The sequence below is a fragment of the Abramis brama genome (assembly GCF_963993115.1).
Source record: "Abramis brama genome assembly, chromosome: 5".
NCBI lineage: Eukaryota > Metazoa > Chordata > Actinopteri > Cypriniformes > Leuciscidae > Abramis > Abramis brama.
In genome coordinates, this window is record NC_139967.1 from 40,285,620 (window position 1) to 40,309,583 (window position 23,964).

At 39.2% G+C, this 23,964-nt stretch overlaps 3 protein-coding genes across 3 annotated transcripts in view; 1 reads left to right on the plus strand and 2 right to left on the minus strand.

The window, feature by feature from the left end:
• The window catches only part of layna (layilin a), a 21,482-nt gene extending 17,203 nt beyond the window's left edge, over positions 1 to 4,279 (minus strand). The window contains exons 1-2 of the mRNA XM_084113267.1: positions 3,744 to 4,279; positions 3,327 to 3,344 (exon numbers count right to left, since the gene is read on the minus strand). Of these exons, the coding sequence (XP_083969393.1) occupies positions 3,327 to 3,344; positions 3,744 to 3,819 (94 nt within the window). The 5' untranslated portion in view covers positions 3,820 to 4,279. The remainder of the gene's footprint in view (positions 1 to 3,326; positions 3,345 to 3,743) is intronic.
• Positions 4,277 to 18,027, minus strand: hoatz (HOATZ cilia and flagella associated protein; the record flags this gene model as incomplete). The annotated part of the gene is made up of 6 exons (XM_084113268.1): positions 4,277 to 4,385; positions 5,322 to 5,377; positions 8,407 to 8,466; positions 17,305 to 17,378; positions 17,471 to 17,506; positions 17,826 to 18,027. The coding sequence occupies 6 exons, from the start codon at positions 18,025 to 18,027 to the stop codon at positions 4,322 to 4,324; spliced, it is 492 nt and encodes a 163-aa protein (XP_083969394.1). The 3' UTR covers positions 4,277 to 4,321.
• Positions 18,028 to 21,891: 3,864 nt separating this feature from the next.
• Positions 21,892 to 23,360, plus strand: btg4 (B-cell translocation gene 4). Its single transcript, XM_084115702.1, has 4 exons — positions 21,892 to 22,255; positions 22,340 to 22,477; positions 22,580 to 22,853; positions 22,958 to 23,360. Exons 1-4 carry the CDS (start codon positions 22,083 to 22,085, stop codon positions 23,159 to 23,161), a joined length of 789 nt encoding a protein of 262 aa, XP_083971828.1. The 5' UTR covers positions 21,892 to 22,082; the 3' UTR covers positions 23,162 to 23,360.
• The last annotated feature ends 604 nt before the right edge of the window (positions 23,361 to 23,964 follow it).

Sequence of the window (23,964 nt, forward strand, 5' to 3'; positions counted from 1 at the left end):
GCCATCACGATGGACGATGATATCGTCCATCGGCACAACCCTACTGATCAAACAGCGAACACGCCGGCTAATGCAATGTCTCGTTCCCGCCTCTCAGGGAACCGAGGTTACAATAGTAACCGGAGACATTCACTTTCGAGAGCGGTAACTCTACATTGCGCAGCAATACTGCGGGATCTGTATTAAATCCCACTGTGAGAGTAGTGAAGATAAGCCCTGAGAAACTGGGTCAAGCTACACCAGCCACGGAAGAGACAGAGTGGATCCGAAACAGATACAATTGTCATTCACTGAGAACGTGTGTAAGTCTCCAATGCGCTTCGCAGAGGTGAGACCAAGAAGTAAAGCCATTTTCAGGGAAAGCGCCTTCACCACAATCAAAGCTAGGGGCTCGAACGGTGGTAGAGAGAGAGCCCTCAAAACTAGAGCTAGATCCCACGGCGGCACAGATGGCGGCCGTGAAGGACACAATCTCCTCGCTCCCCTGAGAAATCTGGTCACCAGAGTGTGCTTACCGATATACACATACACCTTCAGCGTGGATGGCAAACTCCCGCTGTCCAGTCTGTGCTGTAGGGAGCGCAAAACATCCGATCATCATGATATCGGGTCGATATCGATGTCCTGGCACCATTTTGCAAAAACTCACCATTTTAGAGCATAAAGGCGCCTAGTAGCAGGCGCGCGCGCCTCCGCAAGTGTGCCCAGCACTCGTGAATGCAGAGTGTCTCGCTCATTTAAGGTCCCTGAAGCAGCCACACATGAAGGTTCCACAGCTCGGGGCTGGGGTGTCTTATCGTTCCATTCGCCTGAGACAGCAGATCCTTCCTGAGGTGGATTTGCCATGGGGGAGCCACCATCATCTCTCTCAGGTCCGCAAACCAGGGCTGGCTCGGCCAGTTCGGGGCCACGAGGATCACTGACGCTCTCTCCTCTCTGATTTTGCATAACACCATAGGCAGAATCTTCACCGGAGGGAACGCGTAAAGCCAGGCTTTCGGCCAACGTGATGTCAGAGCATCTCCCGTCAGCGGGGAGTGAGATAGCGAGAAGAACGTCTGACAGTGAGGGTTCTCGCTTGTGGCAGACAGATCCACGTCCGCCCTCCCGAATCGATCCCAAATCATTTGCACCGATCCGGGGTGAAGCCTCCACTCTCCTTGAGGAATCCCATTCCTCGAAAGCATGTCCGCTCCACGGTTTAAGAGACCGGAGATATGCGCCGCTCTGATGGAGAGAAAGTGTCGATCTGCCCACAACAGAAGACTCACCGCCTGTTTGAAAAGAGCTCTGGAGCACAAGCCACCCTGGCGATTTATGTACGAAACCACAGACATGTTGTCGGTTCGAATCAGTACATGCTGCTGCTTCAACCTCGACCAAAAATCTTCCAGGGCTAAGGACACCGCCTTTAATTCCAAACGGTTTATGTGCCACTCTCTCTGTGACTCCGACCACAGACCTGAGGCAGGCACGCCTAAGCACACTGCTCCCCAGCCTGAGGTCGATGCATCCGTCGAGACCATGGTGCGTTGCATCACTATTCCCAAAGGTACTCCTGGGCTGAACATATCCGAGTCGAAACATACACCCAGATATGTTATAGTCTGACCCGGGATAAATACGCTCTTCTGCACATTCACACGCAGTCCCAGCATATCCAGATGGCGAAGCAGCGTTTCCACGTGACTGATTAGCACATCCCTTGAGTGAGCTAAAATCAGCCAATCGTCCAGATAATTCAAATTCCGCTCATTCTGAGGGGAGAAAGCGCTGCGTCCACACACTTGAAAAATGTACGGGGGGCTAGGGCCAGCCCGAACGGAACCACTGAATACTGGTATGCCGTGCTTTCGAAAGCAAATCGCAGGAAGCACCAGTGGCACATCGCTATTTGAACATGGAAGTACGCGTCCTTTAAATCCAATGAAGCGAACCAGTCCCTGAGACGGATCTGTGCTAGGATCTGCTTCAGTGTTGTCATCCTGAACTCGCGATTGTGAAGTGCTCGGTTGATGGGTCTCAGGTCCAGAATCGGACGGAGTCCTCCATCCTTCTTTGGCACCACGAAATAGCGGCTTTAAAATCTGTTGCTCTCTATTGCTCCTTTCTCGAGCAGACTGAGAACTTCTTGTCTCAGAACAGGGACGTTTTGGGGCAATATCAGTGGTCGCGTTATAGTTATGGGCTGCGACTACGCGCTGCTCTGGGGCAAGGCGAGTGACACAGTGTTGGGTGTAAGAGGAGGAAAAAGCTCTTTTTGTGAAGGGATACATGTTTTTATTTTGGAACTCACACAAACAGACACAGCATTTACACGGCGCTTAGGGGCGGGGCCTCCAGCGAACTGACTCTTTCGCGGCTCGGGCTTCTCCTCTGACCTTGGCGCTTCCTCCCAGGTCCTGTCCACTGCTTGCGGCGAACATCCGGTTCGGCGCGCAGTGGGCGCACATGGAGTCCGTGAAGGCCGCCTCGCCGTGGGCGAGGCCCAGGCAGGCGACGCAGAACTCATGTTCGTCGGGCGGGTTTATGGGGCCCGCACAAATTTGGCAAGTTGACGCCATCGGATGCTTAGAGAACAAGGTAACTAGTCCTCCTGGTGCAGCTTCCACGATGGCAGTGTGAAGAAAGAGATTCTGACGCAATTGTCCTGTCCGTGCATTTTATACTGCCCGCGAGCCTGTCAGTATTTGCATACTTCGTGACAATTGGCCAGCTGTTCCAAGCTGGCGTTAGCCCATAAGATTTCAGCAAAAGTGGAGAAGGGAGGAGTTGCCCGCAGCGTTGCAATGTAGAGTTACCGCTCTTGAAAGGGAACCCATGGTGCAATGCTTTAGCAGTCTTAAAGTTACAACAGCAATGACAGCACTGAAAAGTGAGACTGAACTCAAGTGTATTGTCAGTACAAAATGTCGGCCAAATGGCAAAATGGCAATCTTTTTTTTCTCCAGAACACAAATTTTCAGTTACATGTTTGATTATTTTTCTAAAAAGCAATGGTTTTTCAGACAGCAAATCCAGGAACTCCCCATTTAAAATAAATAAATAAACGAATAAATAAATCCCTTTCACTATGAACATTAACAACATTGTGAAGCAAATCATTAGCCTACTCAATTGAAAAAAGTGCTACGGGTTTGTGAAATAGACTACAAGTTCCGTGAGAGTGTAAAATTTAAATATTAAAAATGGAAAAATTAAACGTAGTCTAATTATGTTTCTGTTATGATTATTTTTCGCTCTATGGATACCATATAAATATATAGAAATGAGATGGACTATTATTTAATTTAGAGAAAGCCATTAGCGTCTGAGGCAGAACATACCTCTGGGCTCGTAAATGTCTTCACCGCAGGGAGGATGGACAGCACATCGGGTTTACAAGTGGTGAAGAGAGAAAACAGCCATTGTTAAAGCATCATCTAAAGAAGTCACTCACTCCCTGTAATCAAGCATCTAATTCAAATTACTTAAACAGGAAAACGAACGAGTCTGATAGTTAAGTGAGCGAAAACAACAACAACAAAGTCATTGAAAAACCTAGAATAAAAAACGGTTTCTAGCATATTATAAAGAACCGCAGGTTGTCAAAATGGCACTGCAGTATAGATTAAAGTAATATATAAAATCTGACTTGTTCAATTTAGCAAGCTTTTCCTCCAAATATTACTACATATAGCCTAGATTTTAATATTTTAAAATAGGTTAGTCGAATGCAAAATTTTCTTAAATATGAAACTCACCGCCCAGAATCTTTGACGCGCACGCGGAGATGCTGAATAAAACCAAAACGCAGGCACATTTTCTCGTCAGTTCCATTTTATTACCTTTGATCAAACTTCCATGGGTCTTAAAAGTAATTTCACGAAGACAATGGGATTCCGAGAAAATAAAAAAGGAACATCCAACACCAGGAGGGCTTCATCCAGTAGAAAACTAATCACCTGTCCCCTTATCCGCTGAAATCTTTGTGAACATCCAGAGAGGCAGCTCAGAGTGAGACGAGGGCGCGTGATTGAACGAACACAAGAACATAACACGTCACCAACTGACAGTAACTAACACGCCATGGGCTTTTATTTGTAGATATGAACAAATTCCGTAACAGTTACAAGTAATAAGTAAACAGTTACAGTTGCTTAATGATCGTCTTCAGATATAATTGTAAATAAAATAAAATAAAATAAATTAAAAATAAAAATAAAGATATAGCCTACACATAGGTCTATGCTCTAGGTATACATTTAAGTAAACTTCTTGAACATTTGTATACTATGGTAAAAATACATGTTATTCATGGACTAGTCTTTCATCAATTTGTTTACTGGAGCTTCTGAACTTCTTTCTGGTCCTCATCCACAGGTGATGAAAGTCCCTCTGCCAATCTAATAATAAAAAACAAAAACAAAATAAAAAAACACAAATGATTTCAAGGTTTTCAAAATTGAAATTGGTTTAGTTAACACTTTATTTTACAGTGCCCCATGTTACACATTACATGCACTTACTAAAGTAATAACAGTAAATTATGCATCACATGCATTAAATGTAACTAATCCTAATCCAAACACAATCTAAATGTTAATTAATATTACTCAGTAATTACATGTATAATTACACTGTAACAATGGCACTGAAATAAAGTGTAACTAGCCTATATAAAACAATATTTTATATTATTTTAAACAAAATACTTAATGCATTTTCTGTTTTGCATTGTAGATGGAGCAAACAAGTTACAAGTTTCTCAGCATTATCATAATATGTGTCATGCTTGCACATATTTAACTTAATGTTGCTAGAAACCAATCTGCTGCACAGGCTAATTAAAGTCTTCCTACATGACATTAAGTAAAGGATTTTGCAATGATACATTTATCAGAAAGGGAATTGTTTTGTATAATAGGGCAGGTAATCAATGCTGGTTTGAGATGTCTGTACAGAGCACGAGAGTAGAGCAGAAAAGATCAGACAGATTTCAGATCAATAACTAAGACTCAATATAAGCTTAAGTTGGTTTTCCAATAACCCTTCATCACTCGGCCTGGAGATCAATTTTACTAGGCTAAGAATCCAGTTATTTCCCCTCTCTCTCAAGCTGACATACAATTCCCCCCTTACCTGTTTACATGTTTAAATAATAATTGGGTGAGGCCCGATGTGGTTTTCCATTTTATAATTGATAATACACTGCACTGCACAATCACCTAGTATCCCTAAGTTGCAGTGATAGATACAGAATAATTTGCTAGATGAAATTATAATCAGGTACATTATGTTAATGTCTGACAGAGAAAAGAAATACCATTTTGTAGAGGTACCTTTTTTCTACTGGGTTGCCTTTTCTTGGTTTGTGTTGGTAAGAAATCATCTCCTTCTGTTGAATATACATATTAATTCTGCATGATATTAAATACAAGGGACTTGTGACACACACACACACACACACACACACACACATTGTTTTTCTGTTTTATGATGACTCCACAAAAACCATTTAATAAAACATTTTTATATGTAAAAAAAAAAAAAAATCATAATTTAGTATGACTTTTCTTCTCATGGGGAACAAAACTTTGTCCCCATAACATCAATGTTTGTTTGATCAAAAATACAGTAAAACAATAATATAATGTAATATAAAAATATTTTTACAAATTAAAACATTGTTTTCTATTTTAATATATCTGTTTTTAATCATATTTTTTCATTGTCACATGATCCTTCAGAAATCATTCTTATATGCTGATTTGGTGCTCAATAAATATCAATAAATGTATTATCATCATCATTTGTTTACTTTTTTACTATTATTTATTTTTATTAATATATATATTTTTTAACAGCATAAATACTTTTGATCGATTTAATGCATCCTTGCTGAATAAAAGTCTTAAAATCTTTAAGACCTAAAACTTTTGAACAGTGGGTTTTTATCCATCTCAGTTTTGGCTGTAAATGTACAGTTTTCAAGTTTAAAGTTAATACATACAGGGGTTGGCAATGAAAACTGAAACAACAAGACCTAAAACTTTTGAACAGTGGGTTTTTATCCATCTCAGTTTTGGCTGTAAATGTACAGTTTTCAAGTTTAAAGTTAATACATACAGGGGTTGGCATTATTGTGGTTTTAGACCACAATAATTTATTTGTATAGGGCCTCCTTCTGCAGCCAATGCAGCATCAGTTTGCCTTGGCAAAATGACAAATTGAGCCATTCTTCTTCCAGAATAGTGTTCAGTTTATTTATACCTGGTGGGGGAAAATGTTTTCTGCGTTGCTCCTCCAAAATACCCAAAAGTGGAGACAGTGCAGGTCATGGGAGATGTTCAACTTCACTTTCATGTTCATCAAACCATTCTGTCACATGTTTTGCTGTGTGTATTGGTGGAGTATATGCTAATTCACTGCATCCTCTTCAGGATACAACTTTTGAACCATTAGGTGCACATGGTCCTCCAGAATGGTTCGGTAGTCCTTGGAAGTGATGCGCCCATCAAGCACAGAGAATGCCATGACATTGCAGCCCAAACCATCACTGATCCACCCCGTGCTTCACTATGGGCACGCAACAGTCCAGGTGTTAAGCCTCTCTGGGTCTTCAACACACCGTAACTCCCACAGATGTGGGAAAGACAGGCGGACTCATTAGAGAACAATACATGTTTCACATTGTTTATAGCCCAAAATTTGCACTGTTGGCACCAATGCAAGCGACATTTGGCATTGGCATGAGTGACCAAAAGTGGCTATAGCAGTCTGACCATGAATACTGACTCTGTGGAGCTCCCGACAAACAGTTTTGGTGGAAATAGGAGAGTAAAGGTGTGCATTTAACTCTGCAGTGAGTTGGGGAGCTGTGTTTTTTTTTTGGATATAATCCGGGTTAGTACCTGGACATCTCTTTCAGACAGCTTCCTCTTGCATTGACAGTTACTCCTGTTGGATGTGGTTCATTCTACGTGGTGGTAGGCTGTCATTACCCTGGATACCATAGCTCTCCATACACCACAAAGACTTGCTGTCCAGGGGGCGTATTAAAGAAACTTTCTATCTTAAGTCTTCAGTTAAGATCTGACAAGTTAATTTAGGATTTTTCACAAATTCGTATTACAGAAGCAAATCTTATCCTATCTTACAAAATATAGTTAGGAAATCTTAAACCCCTCCTTCGAGTTCGGTAACCAGCTCTCAGGTCTGTTACCAAGCAACCAATGACATGCAAACAGCTGCTATGAAGTAAAATGGAAAAACTGGAGAATGGAGAAACAAAATAAGTGGTGCTTTTCATTAAGTGAAGTTTTGATAAGCTTGGTAGAAAAGGCAAAGCCTAATCATTTTATTTCATGGGAGTCTGTAACTATTTGTCAGAGTTTTGTCGTCAAAATGCAGCACATCATTTGTGTGTTCACAAAGTCTTTTCACCATCAAACATCGCTGTTCTTCATCTTGTATCATTAATAAATGTGACGCCATTCTCAGACAGGGCTATTATTGTGTGATTTTTACAGGCTTTCAAATAATTTTGAAGTTCGGACACCATTGGGGTTGTCTTAAAGTTAAGAAGTTTTAGTTTTTTTAAAGTTTTAGTTTAACTTTTTTTTAGTTTAAAGTTAAAGTTTTTTTGTGGAGTTAGGATGCTTCTGTAATACCCTTTTCCTATCTGTTGTTAAGATAAGATTATGCATTTAAGAAATATCATTTTGTAATAGCTTTTGTCCTAAATGAGGACTGAAATTGCCAATGGTTACCAAACATATAAGACAGGATTCTAAAGTTAGGATCTTTCTGTAATCCTGGTCACAGATGAGCTAGCGAGACACGCACCAACAATTTGTATTCTTTTGAACTCTGATACTGTATGTCTCCCATTATGTTGTGTGGAATATGATCCGCATATATAGGCGTGAAACCTCCAAAACTATTGCCCATTGTTTCAGTTTCATTGTCCAACCCCATGTACATACATGCATACATACACTATGGCCTTTCTAAAGAAAAAATGACTTCAGTTCAACTTGTATTAGCAAACTAGGTTTGTAAGGTACTCAGCAGGGGCTGGATAAAGCACCACTACCCCATAATCATCAGGCTGCTCCCGAGAGAGACATCAAAGTCTTGAGGAAACCCACCCCCTCCTATACTTTCCTCATCTATAGGGGAGGATGCCCTAAGAAATGCTGAGGCTCTAGGGAAAAAGTGCTGAGGAAGATAGAGAGAGCACTCTAATGAATGAGAGAGAAATAAAACACTTGGCTGTCTGAGGAACTCTGTCCTGCAGCATCCAAATATGCAACGGCTGTGTTAGCAGAAGACCCGAGATGAGGTTAAGGCTGATCCAAACTGAACTGAGAGACCTGAGCGGATGTTTTAACCTAATGGGGCCGAGTACTTTATTATTCTTACCTTAATTCGCTCATCCCTCTGCTTTTTCAGAAGTGCAATAATCTGGTCACGTTTCTTGGCCTAACACAAATACGAAATATGAATCAGAATCAAAATGAAATTTATTGCTAAGAATGTTTATACACACAAGGAATTTATCTTGATGGCAGAAGAAGCTTCCAGTGTACATTGCATAATAGTTACTGAAGTTATGTATCAACACTTACATTGATGTCCATCTGTAAAAGATGGTTCAATGGTTCACCATGATACATATAATTGTGTTGAGTATAACAGCACAGCTGAAGTATATTCCAGCCGACAGCTGCACTTACTAAACAAGCCTCATAATTTTGATTTAACGCCCATAGTTTCTGGCTGCACTTAATGTCATTTCATTAAATCCATTACATGCTTGTAGATTATAACTATTTTTTTTAAGCCAATGTCACTTTAGGGCAGGTTAATCAGTTATAGTAATGTAATGTCGTTGTTGATTATAATCACCCAATGTAAACATCTGTCATATTGCAATCTGCTAAAACTTCATTTTCCACATTGAAGTAAACACTACAATCACCATGATGATTGTAGTGTTAATATACAGTGAGGAAAATAAGTATTTGAACACCCTGCTATTTTGCAAGTTCTCCCACTTGGAAATCATGGAGGGGTCTGAAATTGTCATCGTAGGTGCATGTCCACTGTGAGAGACATAATCTAAAAAAAAATATCCAGAAATCACAATATATGATTTTTTAACTATTTATTTGTATGATACAGCTGCAAATAAGTATTTGAACACCTGTCTATCAGCTAGATTTCTGACCCTCAAAGACCTGTTAGTCTGCCTTTAAAATGTCCACCTCCACTCCATTTATTATCCTAAATTAATGCACCTGTTTGAGGTCGTTAGCTGCATAAAGACACCTGTCCACCCCATACAATCAGTAAGAATCCAACTACTAACATGGCCAAGACCAAAGAGCTGTCCAAAGACACTAGAGACAAAATTGTACACCTCCACAAGGCTGGAAAGGGCTACGGGGAAATTGCCAAGCAGCTTGGTGAAAAAAGGTCCACTGTTGGAGCAATCATTAGAAAATGGAAGAAGCTAAACATGACTGTCAATCTCCCTCGGACTGGGGCTCCATGCAAGATCTCACCTCGTGGGGTCTCAATGATCCTAAGAAAGGTGAGAAATCAGCCCAGAACTACACGGGAGGAGCTGGTCAATGACCTGAAAAGAGCTGGGACCACCGTTTCCAAGGTTACTGTTGGTAATACACTAAGACGTCATGGTTTGAAATCATGCATGGCACGGAAGGTTCCCCTGCTTAAACCAGCACATGTCAAGGCCCGTCTTAAGTTTGCCAATGACCATTTGGATGATCCAGAGGAGTCATGGGAGAAAGTCATGTGGTCAGATGAGACCAAAATAGAACTTTTTGATCATAATTCCACTAAACGTGTTTGGAGGAAGAAGAATGATGAGTACCATCCCAAGAACACCATCCCTACTGTGAAGCATGGGGGTGGTAGCATCATGCTTTGGGGGTGTTTTTCTGCACATGGGACAGGGCGACTGCACTGTATTAAGGAGAGGATGACCGGGGCCATGTATTGCGAGATTTTGGGGAACAACCTCCTTCCCTCAGTTAGAGCATTGAAGATGGGTCGAGGCTGGGTCTTCCAACATGACAATGACCCGAAGCACACAGCCAGGATAACCAAGGAGTGGCTCTGTAAGAAGCATATCAAGGTTCTGGCGTGGCCTAGCCAGTCTCCAGACCTAAACCCAATAGAGAATCTTTGGAGGGAGCTCAAACTCCGTGTTTCTCAGTGACAGCCCAGAAACCTGACTGATCTAGAGAAGATCTGTGTGGAGGAGTGGGCCAAAATCCCTCCTGCAGTGTGTGCAAACCTGGTGAAAAACTACAGGAAACGTTTGACCTCTGTAATTGCAAACAAAGGCTACTGTACCAAATATTAACATTGATTTTCTCAGGTGTTCAAATACTTATTTGCAGCTGTATCATACAAATAAATAGTTAAAAAAATCATACATTGTGATTTCTGGATTTTTATTTTTAGATTATGTCTCTCACAGTGGACATGCACCTATGATGACAATTTCAGACCCCTCCATGATTTCTAAGTGGGAGAACTTGCAAAATAGCAGGGTGTTCAAATACTTATTTTCCTCACTGTATATATATATATATATATATATATATATATATATTAGCACAATATATATATGTATAAATTATTTAATTTTTTTAATTCTTTGACAGTGCAGACTGCACAGCCAGATTTTATGAAAACCTCCAATGTATAATCCTCTGATGAGGGATGGGAATGAGGTTAATTTGCTAAGAGTAATCTCATAAAATGGATCTGTCCTCCAGAGGGCCATCCATCTTGGGGATTCCAGGTTGATTACTCACAGCATGAATACAGACATTACAGAAAGGGTACTGCCCACTGAACTGCTCGACACACTATCTTCAGATGCAAGGAGACGAATGACGGACCAAATTGTGAAGAACACATTAAACACCAGTTTATATAGAATATGGAAGGCTAGAGTATACAGCACATGGTAGAGATGGTAAAAATTATCAAATTGAACAGACGGTCACACATTACATTACAAGATCATGCTAGAAAACATAATATAACATAAACATAACATAAATAACTGGACCTGACTCTATGTACATTTTACCCTAAAATTGTGATAAAACAAAATTCACAGACATACATTCATTAGCCTATACGTCAACTACCATTGAATTCTCTAATTTCAGCTTTGTGACATGTAATAATCTACGTCTATGAATGAAACTCATATTTGGACATTTTGCATAACCGCATTATCATGTTTTGAGTTCTGTTCATGTTTGAGGGTATGTTTACACGACAACGATATGCTTAAAATGGAGAAGTTTTTCCTTTGAGTTTTCCCCGTACAGACAACACCATTGTCAAAACGATCCCCATTCATACGGATCCGCGAAAAATACTAAAAACGCTGTATTCTGCTGCCAGGCCAGTAGATGGCGATGAAACAATATAGACTGAACACGTAATACGCATGTGCATGACATCATCGTCTTCAGAGATTAGCGTTTTTGTTGTTTACACGGAGACCGTTTTAAAAAACTTGCACTTTGAAACCTGTTTTTAAAAGTTTGCGCTTTCAGGCACCCAAAGCGCATAAAAAGTTTTAACTAAAAACGGTGTCATGTAAACAGCCCCTCAGGCTTAAATACACAGGCAAACAAGAGGAACTAATGAGACTGATTAACAAGACACACCTGAACTCAACTAACACAATCAGTAACCACAGAAACAAACAGGGAGAGAACTAAGGAGAACTAAAGTAATTAACAGATTAGAAGATTAACTGAGAAACTCAAACGGAATTTTCCTCAAGCCAGAAGAGCTGAACGCACTGCTGGCTGAAGCATAGATTTTTATTGAGCGGGGGAGGATGGGAAGTGGGTAAGCGGTTAGAGTCTCTGGATCGACTTCACAGTAGGTGGCGGTAATGCGCAAAATTGGTGCGAACCGCCAAAAAAAACGGGAAGAAGAAGAAGAACTCAAACAGAACTCAAAACGTGACACACGTAATATGACCACAGTTTTAAAAAATCTTTATGCTCATCAGGTTCTGTGGCAAGTGTGGTTTCTTTAGTCTGTAAAACAAAACAACAAGTTTCATGTCCCAGCAGTGCCGCCTAAAAGGGACAAATCAATGCTTCCTTATTATTGTACGCAGATGAATTGATCTGCAAGACCAATGATTTCCTGCTAATCCGATTAGTAGATGTGGTTAGTGCAGTGTTGGGAGAGAAAGTAGCTATGTAGAGAGATTCATCACTGCACAAATGTAGGGCTTAAGAGCATCTAAGCAGGCTCTTAAGGATTCTGCCAGCTAGATAGCATTACAACTGACTCCTCTGCGAGAAATTTTACACGAGTCAGACAGCGATGGAAACCTTTAAATTAAATCTGCAAATTTATTGGATACCTCTGTTTGAAAGCACTGAAAGTGCACAATCAATCAGCATAATAACCGCCTGGTAATATGAAGCACAACATATCAGGTGCTTCAACAGCATAAATGATGCAAAGATGCATTACTGTACACATCAAAATTTAGGGTATGGGGTGTGTTAAAATTCCTAGCATCAAAGTATCAGCAATAGTTATAGTTCTTGCTGTAGCACCATTAAAATATCTACTTTACACCAGTTCTATTTTATGTTGTTATCTTAAATGATCTGTGATGCTCCTCAGATATAGGCTACTCATTGTGCTAATGCGGTGTGCTGAGCACTACTGGCGAACCCAGCCTGCCAGATCCACACTTAGAAACCCTGCTAATCTAAAATCATCTTTCATCAGAGATCTATAACTGCCCCCCTGGCTCATTAGCTTTTTATGCAGCAATGCACTGTCTAGAATTAATGATCACAGCAAAGGGAGAATCAAGATAAACTCGTGGCATCTAGTCCACACTCATGATTACATGTTTATTTTCATTAAACTGAAGTATGTTAAAACAGTTTTTGTAATGTAAAAATTAAACAAACATAAATCATATCAAACATATCATAACAGACCATAAACATCACAATCACAGCTCTTATGGGTGCTTGTGAAGACATATCTCAACAGTTAAATGTAGGAGTTTAAATAAAAGGTCCAACATATTAGGAATACGTATAGCTGTGTAGACGTGTCATGAGAGTAAACAACTGAGTTTCTAACACTCTGTGTAGAGCGAACGTGAAACCCATCCAAAGAATTCGCACCGGGCGCATTTTTTGACACGACGCACCACCCAGCATACCCGGTTAAAGAAGCTCGCCACTGATATATAAATGAATATATAGCATATATATATACAGTACTGTACAGTACCCCCCCCCCCCCCCCCCCCCACAGGATGATCTGATCTCACCATCAGTCCGTCTGTGATTAGCTTAGCTTTCTTCAAGCATCTTGGAGACGTTCCCGCAGTTCTTCTGGATTTAGTCTGTCTCAGTTTTTTCTGTTTCTTCATGTAATCACAGACGGACTCAATGATGGTGAGATCAGATCATCCTGGCTTTGGTCAGACTCCTTGTGCATACACAAATCTCACTGGATTATTACAATTAATGGCAAAAAGAATGTTTGGAAATGTAAACTGATATTTCCTGCTGACACAATACAGCAAAAGATATAAATAAATAACTGACATAAAATCATATTTTTTTTGGGGGGGGGGGGGGGGGGGGGGGGGGGGGATTAACATGCCTAAGACTTTTATATATATATACACTGCCCAGCCAAAAAAGTTGTTTGGATTTAAATAGGCAAATGCTTAAGTGTCTTGAAATGAATGAATGAATTGAATCATCATTATTGCAGTTAATTTTTATGTTTCTAGCATCTTATATGTTTGGCAACAGTTCTTCTAACCCTAATTGATGGAGTGTGTAGCTTTTCATTTCTTAACCATGTAGGAAGGAAGACACTGGAGTAGACTTTACAGAGTGCTTGACTCTTGCATTGTCAACCATCTACTCCAGCACATCCCAAAGACTTTCAATGAATTTAAGGTCTGGAGTCAGAGGAGCCCATTCATGTGTGAAAATGATTTTTCATGCTCCAAACCATTCTTTAACAATTTGAGCCTGATGAATATTGACATTAGCCGCGTTTCCACTGCAGGAACTTTCCCCAGGAACTAGGGACTTTGGGGTGGTTCGACCGCAGGAACCAGGGTCTAAATGAAGTTCCGGGTAAAAATTTCCCCCTCAGAAAGTCCCTGCTCACGAAATAGTACTTTTTCAAAGTTCAGGAACTTTCGGGGACGGGACTTGGGCGCTGAACATGCTGATTAGTTGAGTTCATGCAGAATTTTGATTAGTTGACTCCACGCAGCATTTTATTTTTCATTTTTGTTTGCAATCAATTCGAATCAACAATGGAACAACAATGAACATTTTCAGTGTAAATACGACTGATGGACTCACATAGAGGTTCAGGCTTTATTAAGCTTATATCAGAGCCCGTCTACGGAGAGCCTGCCCACTCCTTATTAAAGGGACACCAGGCAAGCCTGAGTGTTTTTTCTCTACAAAGCTCCCCCTAGTGTCTGGTAGTAAATGCTTTCAAACACTCTGTCATAAAAACGAACTGTTGTCCCTCCCCCCTCGCCACGAGCAACCCAGCTGATCAGCTGTCAACCCAGCTGAGCAGAGGAACCGGCTATTTCAAAACCAGTTATGTCTACCGAGGCAAGTAAAGCAATATTTTCTTTCCAACTGATGGCGATTTTTTTTTTTTTTTTTATTGTGTTGTCATGCATACTAGTATTTTTACTGGGAACGAACGATATGAACGAGGTGGACTACTGCTTTCGTGTTTTTTTTTTTTTTTGGGAGAGTGGGCATGAGAATAAAAAATATATATATCGGAGGCTAATATTTGTCTAAAGTTATATTAGCAAGGTCTATAAGTTCATCTGGTAGAATGACGGTTTACCTTTGCTTGTCTAAGAAAACATCAGAACGTTTTTTCTAGCTCGATCATGATATGTGCAACATGTTTATTGCCTATTATCAGACGCGTTGACTTAGTGACATAAAATAAAAGTGTAAGTTACACAAATAAAACCGACAGAGGAACGGCCAAACAACTACAGAAATCAAACGTGTTTGCTAATGACAATGCTAACATCAAAGTTATAGTATCTAGCGTACTAGTAAGCCCGTAACAGACAGCGATCATAATAAAAACCTTTACAGACAATAGCAAACATCCTGAGATCACAATTACTTGAAATTTAAATATTAAACACAGTTTATTCCAAAGATACTTACAAGTGCAACAGCAAGAAGGCCAGGTCAGCATCCGTTTTGCAGGCTTCTGTTTCTCTCAGTTCTCCCCATTCTGAAAAAGTCGGTCCGATATTTACTCGAGTCTGACTTCTTGCTCGGTCAGTCTCCCGTTTCCTCTTTTGTTGGTCCTCCGACAAAGATGTCCTAGCTTTCTGCTTCTTTTTTACAGGCTCAGCCATAACTCAATCTATCGTTGCCCTTTGCTTATAGCTAGCCTGTGCTTGAATGGGGGCGTGTACGTGTGCAGTGCCGTCAAGCAATTCGTTACATCACGAGACCTGATATCACGTGATACTTCCTGACGGCGAAAGTTGCAAGTGAGTTTTTTCCTCTCTCGGGCACCAGGGGGGTGCGAAACCACCACCATTCAACCTGAAATAAGTAATATAACCATTCCACTGACTCCGAAGCTGTTCAGTTAAGGTAAAAAAAGTTACTTAGAGCACCTTTAAGTCCTATTGTACTGAATTTTGGTTGTAGTTTCACCAGAGTTCTACTGGGGGCGATCGCCCAGGAGTGCAAAATGAATGGGAGTCTATGGGGCTAGACGGCTAAATTTGTCTCTTTCATCCGATTGCCGTTGAGAAATCTCAGATTTGATTGTAGGTTTTGCAAGTTCAACATGGGTTATAGGTCGAAAGTTGAATGAACGAGTACTTATGTCCTTTCGATATCTTACAGGTTGAGTTGTTGTTGCCCATGACACGCTAGCATTCTGCTAATGAACGCTGATTGGTCAGTGAAGGACTGATTACGACCAGAGATACTGCTTGATGGCATCGTGGCATCCGAAGCAGGACCTGAAACAAACAAAACAAAAACTCTTCTAGCACGTGTATTTACCTGTGTCAGCTGTGTTGTCGATGCCTCGAGAGAAAAGAAAGTGCAGAGCGCGAAAGCACCAAAGTGACTGAAGGATTGCCGTAAAGCAGTATCTCTGGTCGTACGATGTGTATGACGTCATTGACACTTTAAAATATTTTTTAAAGCAAATAAGTGACTCTAAAAAATCTAACACCCAGCAATGTGTAATTTCTTTGCATCTCCTTTCGAATACAACATTCAAATTACTAGACAAAAAATTATATCCTGAGAAAAGTGGATTTTGATGGCTATAGCGCCATAGACCTCCATTCATTCTGCACTCGTCCTGTGAGCGCCCTCATATGGAATCAGAGTGGAACTGCAACCAGTTCAGAAGCCGGAAGTGTACTGAGAGTGAAACTTCTCGCCTTATTAGATATTCTCTGCTTATATGCAGAGGACAAAATCCAGCGGGAACTGGAAAGTCACGCGCAGTCCTACGTCACCGGACTAATTTGCCTAATCTTCACAGTCCTTTAGACCAGTGTGCAACCCTGCGCCTGGAGGCACACCAACAGTGCACATTTTGGATGTCTCCCTTATTTGACCCATATATTTCTGGTCTTAGAGTCTCTACTAACGAGCTGATGAATTGATTAGGAATTAAGATTAGGAAGAGTTGTAATTTGATATGTAGTGTTGGTTTGCCTCCAGGAACATGGTTGGGTAACACTGCTTTAGACCGTGATGAAAACGCAGACACCAACAGGTCTGTGGAAACGCGGCTATTGTCATCCTGGAATATGGCCATGATGTGTCTTCCTACATGGTTGTTTAAGAAATGAAAAGCTACACACTCCATCAATATACGGTTAGAAGATCAGTTGCCAAACATATAACATGCTAGAAACATAATAATCACTGCAATAACTGTATATACACAGCTAGAATATTATATATATATATATATATATATATATATATATATATATATATATATATATATATATATGCCTATAACATTGTGGTGTATATATGTAAGCCCTACATAATGAAAAAACAGAATACTTTATAGACAGAGTATTTCTGCAGAGGGTAAAAAAGGTTTGTTTGGAAGAATTCAGCAGAATAAAACAGCATTTTTCTTAGTAAAATAAAAGTACTCAAAACAGTTTAATGAAGCTGGTTTGTTGCAGTGCCACTGAGACCTCACCATCTCCATGTATTTCCGTCTCTCTTCTTGTTTTTGCTTCAAATAAACATCCTGCTGGATTTCATCATCTCTCTCTACCAAGAAAACAAACAGGCCAAAGCAGATTACATTTAATAATAATACAATACAATGCACTCATACAGTCATTATAGCCTATTATACTTACTTGACCATGACGCTTGCTTCGCGGCAGTATTTGTGGCTAAAAATAAAATAACAGCTAACGTTAGATCATTCTTCTTTATCTTATCTTATTTTATTCTAATATTTATCTTTGACTTATCTTTATTTGAATCCTTTTCATGCGCCACCACAACGTTGGAACAGTATTTATAAACTACAATTTCTACTTTACACGACAAAATATAAGCTAAATTACTTTTAAGCCCATAAACAGCATTTTCTCTGTTGGTGCAATTAGAAAAAGCACTGTAAGCACAACATTAAATGTGTTTAAGCGTTTCACAGCTCATTCATACAATTTGCACGTACAAAATACATTGAATGAACGTCACACTTACAGTGTGGGGTATTCGCAACTTTTAACCGCTGCCTGATGTCAGCAGAAACGAGGCGAGACTCTATTGGAGGCTGTAGGGAAAGGGAGTTCCAGAAAACCTTTGCATATGCCACATCTTCTTGTGACGCTCCATCAAATACCGTATAAAGTTTTTCGATTTCTGAAAGACTGTCTAAAACCTCTTCGTTTAGTTCTTCAGTCATAATAGTTAGCGAGCTTTCTGTTCTAGCCATAGGTAACAGCCACGTGAGGATGTGTTACGGTTGCCATGGTGACTAAACGCTCAGACTAGTAAACGGAAGTGCGGGGATTGGCAACTCTGCAAAATATTCATAGTTTTAAAGGGAATAAAATAATAATAATAATAATAATACAAATACTAAAGAATTATTTATTTATTTTTTAACAGTAAGTTTAAGTTAGGCTAGACAATTTAACAGATAATGTTTTCATGTACTTAATTGTAGAATGTAGAACTTCATACAGAATGTGTTTTGAAATAAAAATCTGTTTCATACCCAACAAGACGAGCCCGTAATTGTAGAGTAAAATATTTTTAGCCTACGTGTTTGTAAGAATTAGTTCATACGAAATTATTAAATTATATATAATTTAAGATTAACAAAAGTAAAATGGCGTTTCCAGAAATCCCTGATGCGTGTTTAATTCTATTTTACTTAAATTGTTGTTTCTTATTGTAATCAGTTATGTTTGTTATCTTGATAGCGTAACACTGCACTGTCTTATAGTACATGTTTATAACCGACTGTACATAGAAACCAAGAAATATCATTGGCTATACTGTAGCCTATTTGTGGCTGCCCTGTACTGTCTGTATAAACAGTATACTATCAATGTCATATTACTGTATATAAAGGTACAAATCATATTAATCATACTAATCATATTTATGTTTAATCAATCTAAAAATACAGGCCTACAGCAATGTGTAAATGCAAGCACACACACATACACAAAAACATTTTTACAGCATTTTTCTAATGTAAATTTAAAATAATACAATTTGAATTACTTTTTTTTATTTTGCAGAGGCAGACTTTTTCTGAACTCAGTTATCAGTTGACAAATTCAAATGTTGTTGAACAAATATTTATACAAAAATGCAAATTATACAAAAATGCATAATTTACAAATTTATAATTTATAATTTACAATTATACAAAAATGCAATTTATACATATACCACCAAATCTAATCAATTGAAAAATCAGAAAGATGTGTGATATGTTTCACTTTATTTTCGAATGTATTTCATTACAAAGATCATATTATAAAAACACAGCAAAAACAAATTGTTGTTTTACAACTGGTCTTCACCTGGTAGTGAGGTTAGTGATTACTATAAGGATTGTAATCAACTAACTGCACTGCCTGATGACCACACAGTAGCCTCTGGCAGAGTCCATTTCCATCATTGTTTTATCCTCATGTCTCCTGCAGAACCTGCACAAATCCACCAGAGTCATGTCAGACCTGCATCTCACAAAAGCTGTTCTTAAAATGACAGATAGACCAATATGATACATAAACACCGTCAAATAATTGTATCAGCTCTGTGTTTCCTTGTAGGTCGTTGTGTTGGCAGTATGGTTAGTGATTGTAGATTATATAAAACAATCAGCTAACAACACTGCCTACAAACCAACCCCAACAGGTTAATATATCTCAACACATTAATCTGTTTGTACCATGTAAACCTAAAGGAAGAAAAGACAAACAACAAAGTCACTTGGAAAACAAACAATAGCCTTCATTGAAATAGGCCTATAGGCTAAATCTATATCATAGGCTACATACCAAAATCGAAGAAAGAAGTAATGCCCACTGAATGCTAAAACATAACAAATATTAATAATTTTAGTCTTTCAGTGAGAAGTCACCTGACTGAATTCTTCTGCACTCTCAGGTTTGTGTTCATCTGTTGTTGTTACCACCCTGCTGCCGTCACATCTCCAGGTGGGGTTGAATGTGAATATAGCTAGGCCCTACCTCTTTTTAATTATAGGCAACTTTACCTGTCAAATAAAACAATTCATAACTGGAAAACGAAGGTCCTCATAACGATCATTTAAAGTGAGCCAGTCTTACGTGAAGAAACTCATCGTGAGCTCTCTGTCCCGTCGTCTTTCAAAGTCCCTCTGCTTTGGATTCCAATACAAGCTGTCTGTATTTATAGCCAGGGCTGATATTGTATGGTCAAATTCAGCGCCGTCTGAGGCGGGAGCCGCTTGAGCGCGAACTACGGCGCTCACCGCTGCTGATACTGGCGCTATTTCTCCTATCCTACAATACAGAGATGCGCGCCATACAAAGAGCGAAACTATAAAAACGTAAAATCAGTGGAATGTAGGCCTACTTAATTGGCTCAAATCAATAAACTCTTAATAAAATTACTTTCACTAAATATAAACAATACAACGTCATCTTTACACTTTGTGCACTCCCCCAAACACTGAACTAAATAATCTTTTGATTAATCTAACTTATTCTGAGCACACTAAAAAAAAGTAGGCTGAGCCTTTTTTAAGATTTACGCAATTAATAGTAAACTTCCATCAAATTGAATTGAATAATTCTTACATATTGTTCACATTATGAATTAAGAATGTTAAATGAGTAAAATAAAACATTTTGTATAAATCGTATACTTAAATATAAACATATTTTCTTTCTTTCTTTTTTTTTTTTTTAATTTATGAATACGAATCACATAAACTCCGTTCCCTTGTTCCATTTAGATTTATACAAAATGTTTCATTAAGCTCTAGTTTTTTTTTTATTCATTAAAATTATTAATTCATAATATTAATAATATGTAGGCTAAGTATTATTCAATTCAATTTGATGAAATTTTACTATAAACTGAAATGCGTAAATCTTGAAAAAAGGCTTACATTTTTTATTTTTTTTTAAATGGCTAGACAGGCCTAGACTTTGTAATTTTCCGTGAATGAAAAAAAAGTTTGACATAGACTTTTTTTTTAAGATGTAGCCTACATCTTGTAGAAAATTTAGCAAGATGTAGCCTAGGCTACCTATTTTCAGTGATCGACACCAAGACTGGCCGACTATTCCTCACAGCATTGTTCTAATAAATTAATAATAATAATAATAATAATAATAATATGCCTAATACTAATACTAATAAATACTCCCGCCAAGTATACTTATATAGTTCGATTGCCTGTTTGCTTGTTTCCAGGTACCCTAAGAGCGACTTTGAATGTGCGTTCATCTGTATTTCCCAACAGCTTCTAAAGCTAATCCAATCATATTGTAGAGTCGGAATGATCAGTTTATAATCCACAGTAATATCAAAGTATGGATTAAGTATGCATTGCTCAGCAGTTACCTGTTATCATTCCTTAGGTTGAAAGAAACAAAAGTCAAGCGTAACGAGGCTTGGAAACAATAAACTGCCTCTGAGGCCCATATCTATGTCAACACTGAAAAGTTATGTTGTTAGCGGTTGGGAGGCAATGCTATACAGTGTTTAGTGGACAATGGCTCTCTGGACAACGTTACCAGAGAGACCATTCAGTCCACGTGAAGACAGGTCTAGGCTTGCCCACAGGGACTAGGTTAAAACAATAAAAAAAAAAAAAAAAATCACCACGTCCTTGCAGACCCAACCTGTTCTAAGGGAACAAGTTTGCTCAGCTGTTCTGTGAAGCTAATCAAATCTCTGTATGTTCTCTATACTGTTTTGGTTATCAACCTGACCTACTAAATTAGGGATGGGTCTGTCCAAAAACAACCCAATATCATGGTAATAAATGGGAGTCCAGACAAAAATAAATCTCCACTCATTTACAGTAGGCTACCTATTTGTATATTGGTTTAGCATGGGTGGCATTTAATTTCATTGGTAACTCACACAACGATTAGGAAAACAAATTCCTCTATGTTGAACCTGAGACTAATGATTAGTAAAGACTTAATTTTGAACATTATCAGTTCCTCCCACAATTTGAAACACCTGTTCAATCTAATTACAGATCAACACATCCTGAGACATTAAATAACTGACTGATGTTCAAAAGATTGAAGTTCTTATGATTTTGCATAGCTGAAGCAAAACACCAGAGTGATAGGCTTACTTATCAAGTAGCTGTAATACAAAGCAAGTTTGTTAGTTGTATTTTTTAATTGCCTACTTTTAAGATTTTTTTTTATTTTTTTTAAATCCATAAATTAATTAGCTTGTCTGATTGACTCACTGCCTCAACACTTGAAAATGAAGGAAGAGATTGCAGCAACAGTGTTTTTTATTGCAAGACTAGCAAAGAAACATGGTAAACTGGATCATGTACGGAGGGAGAAATTTGCTGTGGAACTAACTTCAGTGCTCTTTGAAACTTACAAAAGTCATTGGTACCCAGAAAAACCAACCAAAGGACAAGCTTTTAGGTGAGTAGCCTAATGCTAACTTAATTTCTTAATTAAGTGTAACTTTAAGTAATCTGAGTAATCAAGGGCTTTTTCTTTTCTTAGGTGTCTAAGGATGAACAAAGCTCAAACAAGAGACCCAGTTATTGAACGTGCTTGTTGCCAGAGTGACATTGTTTATGAAAATCTTGGTTTACCAAAGGAAATGACCATTTGGGTTGATCCGGGAGAGGTGTCCTGCCGGTAGTGCTAAATTTGCTGGCCTATCAATGAAGTGCATTGTCTGTATGATTTGATTGTACCACTGTAGCACTTCCAAAACTGAATGTTGTTTGTTCTTGAAAGGTATGGTGAGAAGTCAACCCCATTTTGTGTTACCCAGTTGGAGGGTCAAAAGAGAGATGGGGAGTTCTCTCGTAGGATTAATAATGCGGTGGAAAGGGCTTCATCGGACTACCACTCTGGAACCTCCTCTGATGAGGAGGGAGGAAACACCAGCATGAGCAGCACTGTGAGCAGCACCGTGAGTAGCAGCAATAGCAGCAGCAATAGCAGCAGTCTTTCAGTTCCAGAGCCCAAATGCATCCCGACAGTCTCCAACCCAAACAGTGTATACCAGGTAACAAAGTCCATATAACCACTTTTCATTCCCTTAGCATGTCTTTAATACTACTTGTTGATTTCTTAAACTTGCACCAGTTTAATTGCTGTTTCCATCTCTAGTTCAGTGAGTTTGGGCAGCCCCCTCCCATGCAAAACTGGGGGACATACCCTAAAAGAAAACAATATGCTGCTGAGGGCTACCAGCAGCATTCTTCAGGTGGACCATACCCATCTCATAAGAGTTTTAAGGGCTACAGGCCCTCCTACGGCTTCTCTGGTCCAAGGGTGGACCGATTTCACTGGGTCAGCAAGAACCGCTCTTAGAATTTAATTTTAATATCTCAGCGTGTCATTGTTTTGCTGAGCAGCTATGCAGGCATATGTGAGTTATTGAATATAACTTGATTTAAATGTAATGATTTAATAAATTATTTATGGAGTCGTGTGGCAATGCAATTTTAAAGTTAATTTTATTAAATGGTTTTTGTGGAAAAGACTTTCTAAATAAAATCTGTTTTAATAGAACTTGCTTGTGTGGAAGTATTTGAAGTTTATGCTTATGCCACTAGATGGTGACAAATATCTATACCTTTTGGCAAAGCAGAGCATTTCTTCTCATTTGTAGTTTCAGTTAAGCTTTTATGTTCACGACTGATACAGGGACGGATTATGGCGATGATGTGCCCTGGGCTCGGATGTCTCAAAGGCCCCCTTCACCAATTTTTTGGACAACAGTGTTGCACCCATGGGCGTCGGAACCATTGTATATGGGTGGGACAAGACCCACCCACTTTTTAAGACCAATGATATTGGACCCACTCACTTTTACATTCAGCGCATATGTCTGTTCGCTTTTCAGAGCTGCGTCAGTCAAATCCATTCCACTTGAGGAATGCCCTAATGAATTAAACTCCATTTACGCTGAAATAGCTACATTATATTTCTCAACGAGCTACAACTGACGAAAAAAACGCCCGTTGTACCCTTCCAGTCAAATATTGCAAACATCGCTTTAAGTTGTCAATGCTGGCAAATGACCGTGGTATCAGCAGGTTAATCCACGGATAGCTGTGCATTTAATGCACGACGTGGAGGCGAGTTTAGTTTACTTGTTTAATTAAAACGCA

Excerpts from the sequence above, each read along its gene's own strand:
- btg4 (XM_084115702.1), top strand. The coding sequence starts at position 22,083 with ATGAAGGAAGAGATTGCAGCAACAGTGTTTTTTATTGCAAGACTAGCA. Across the intron at positions 22,478-22,579 it reads CCGGGAGAGGTGTCCTGCCG|GTATGGTGAGAAGTCAACCC; the intron begins GTAGTGCTAAAT and ends TGTTCTTGAAAG. Across the intron at positions 22,854-22,957 it reads ACCCAAACAGTGTATACCAG|TTCAGTGAGTTTGGGCAGCC; the intron begins GTAACAAAGTCC and ends TTCCATCTCTAG.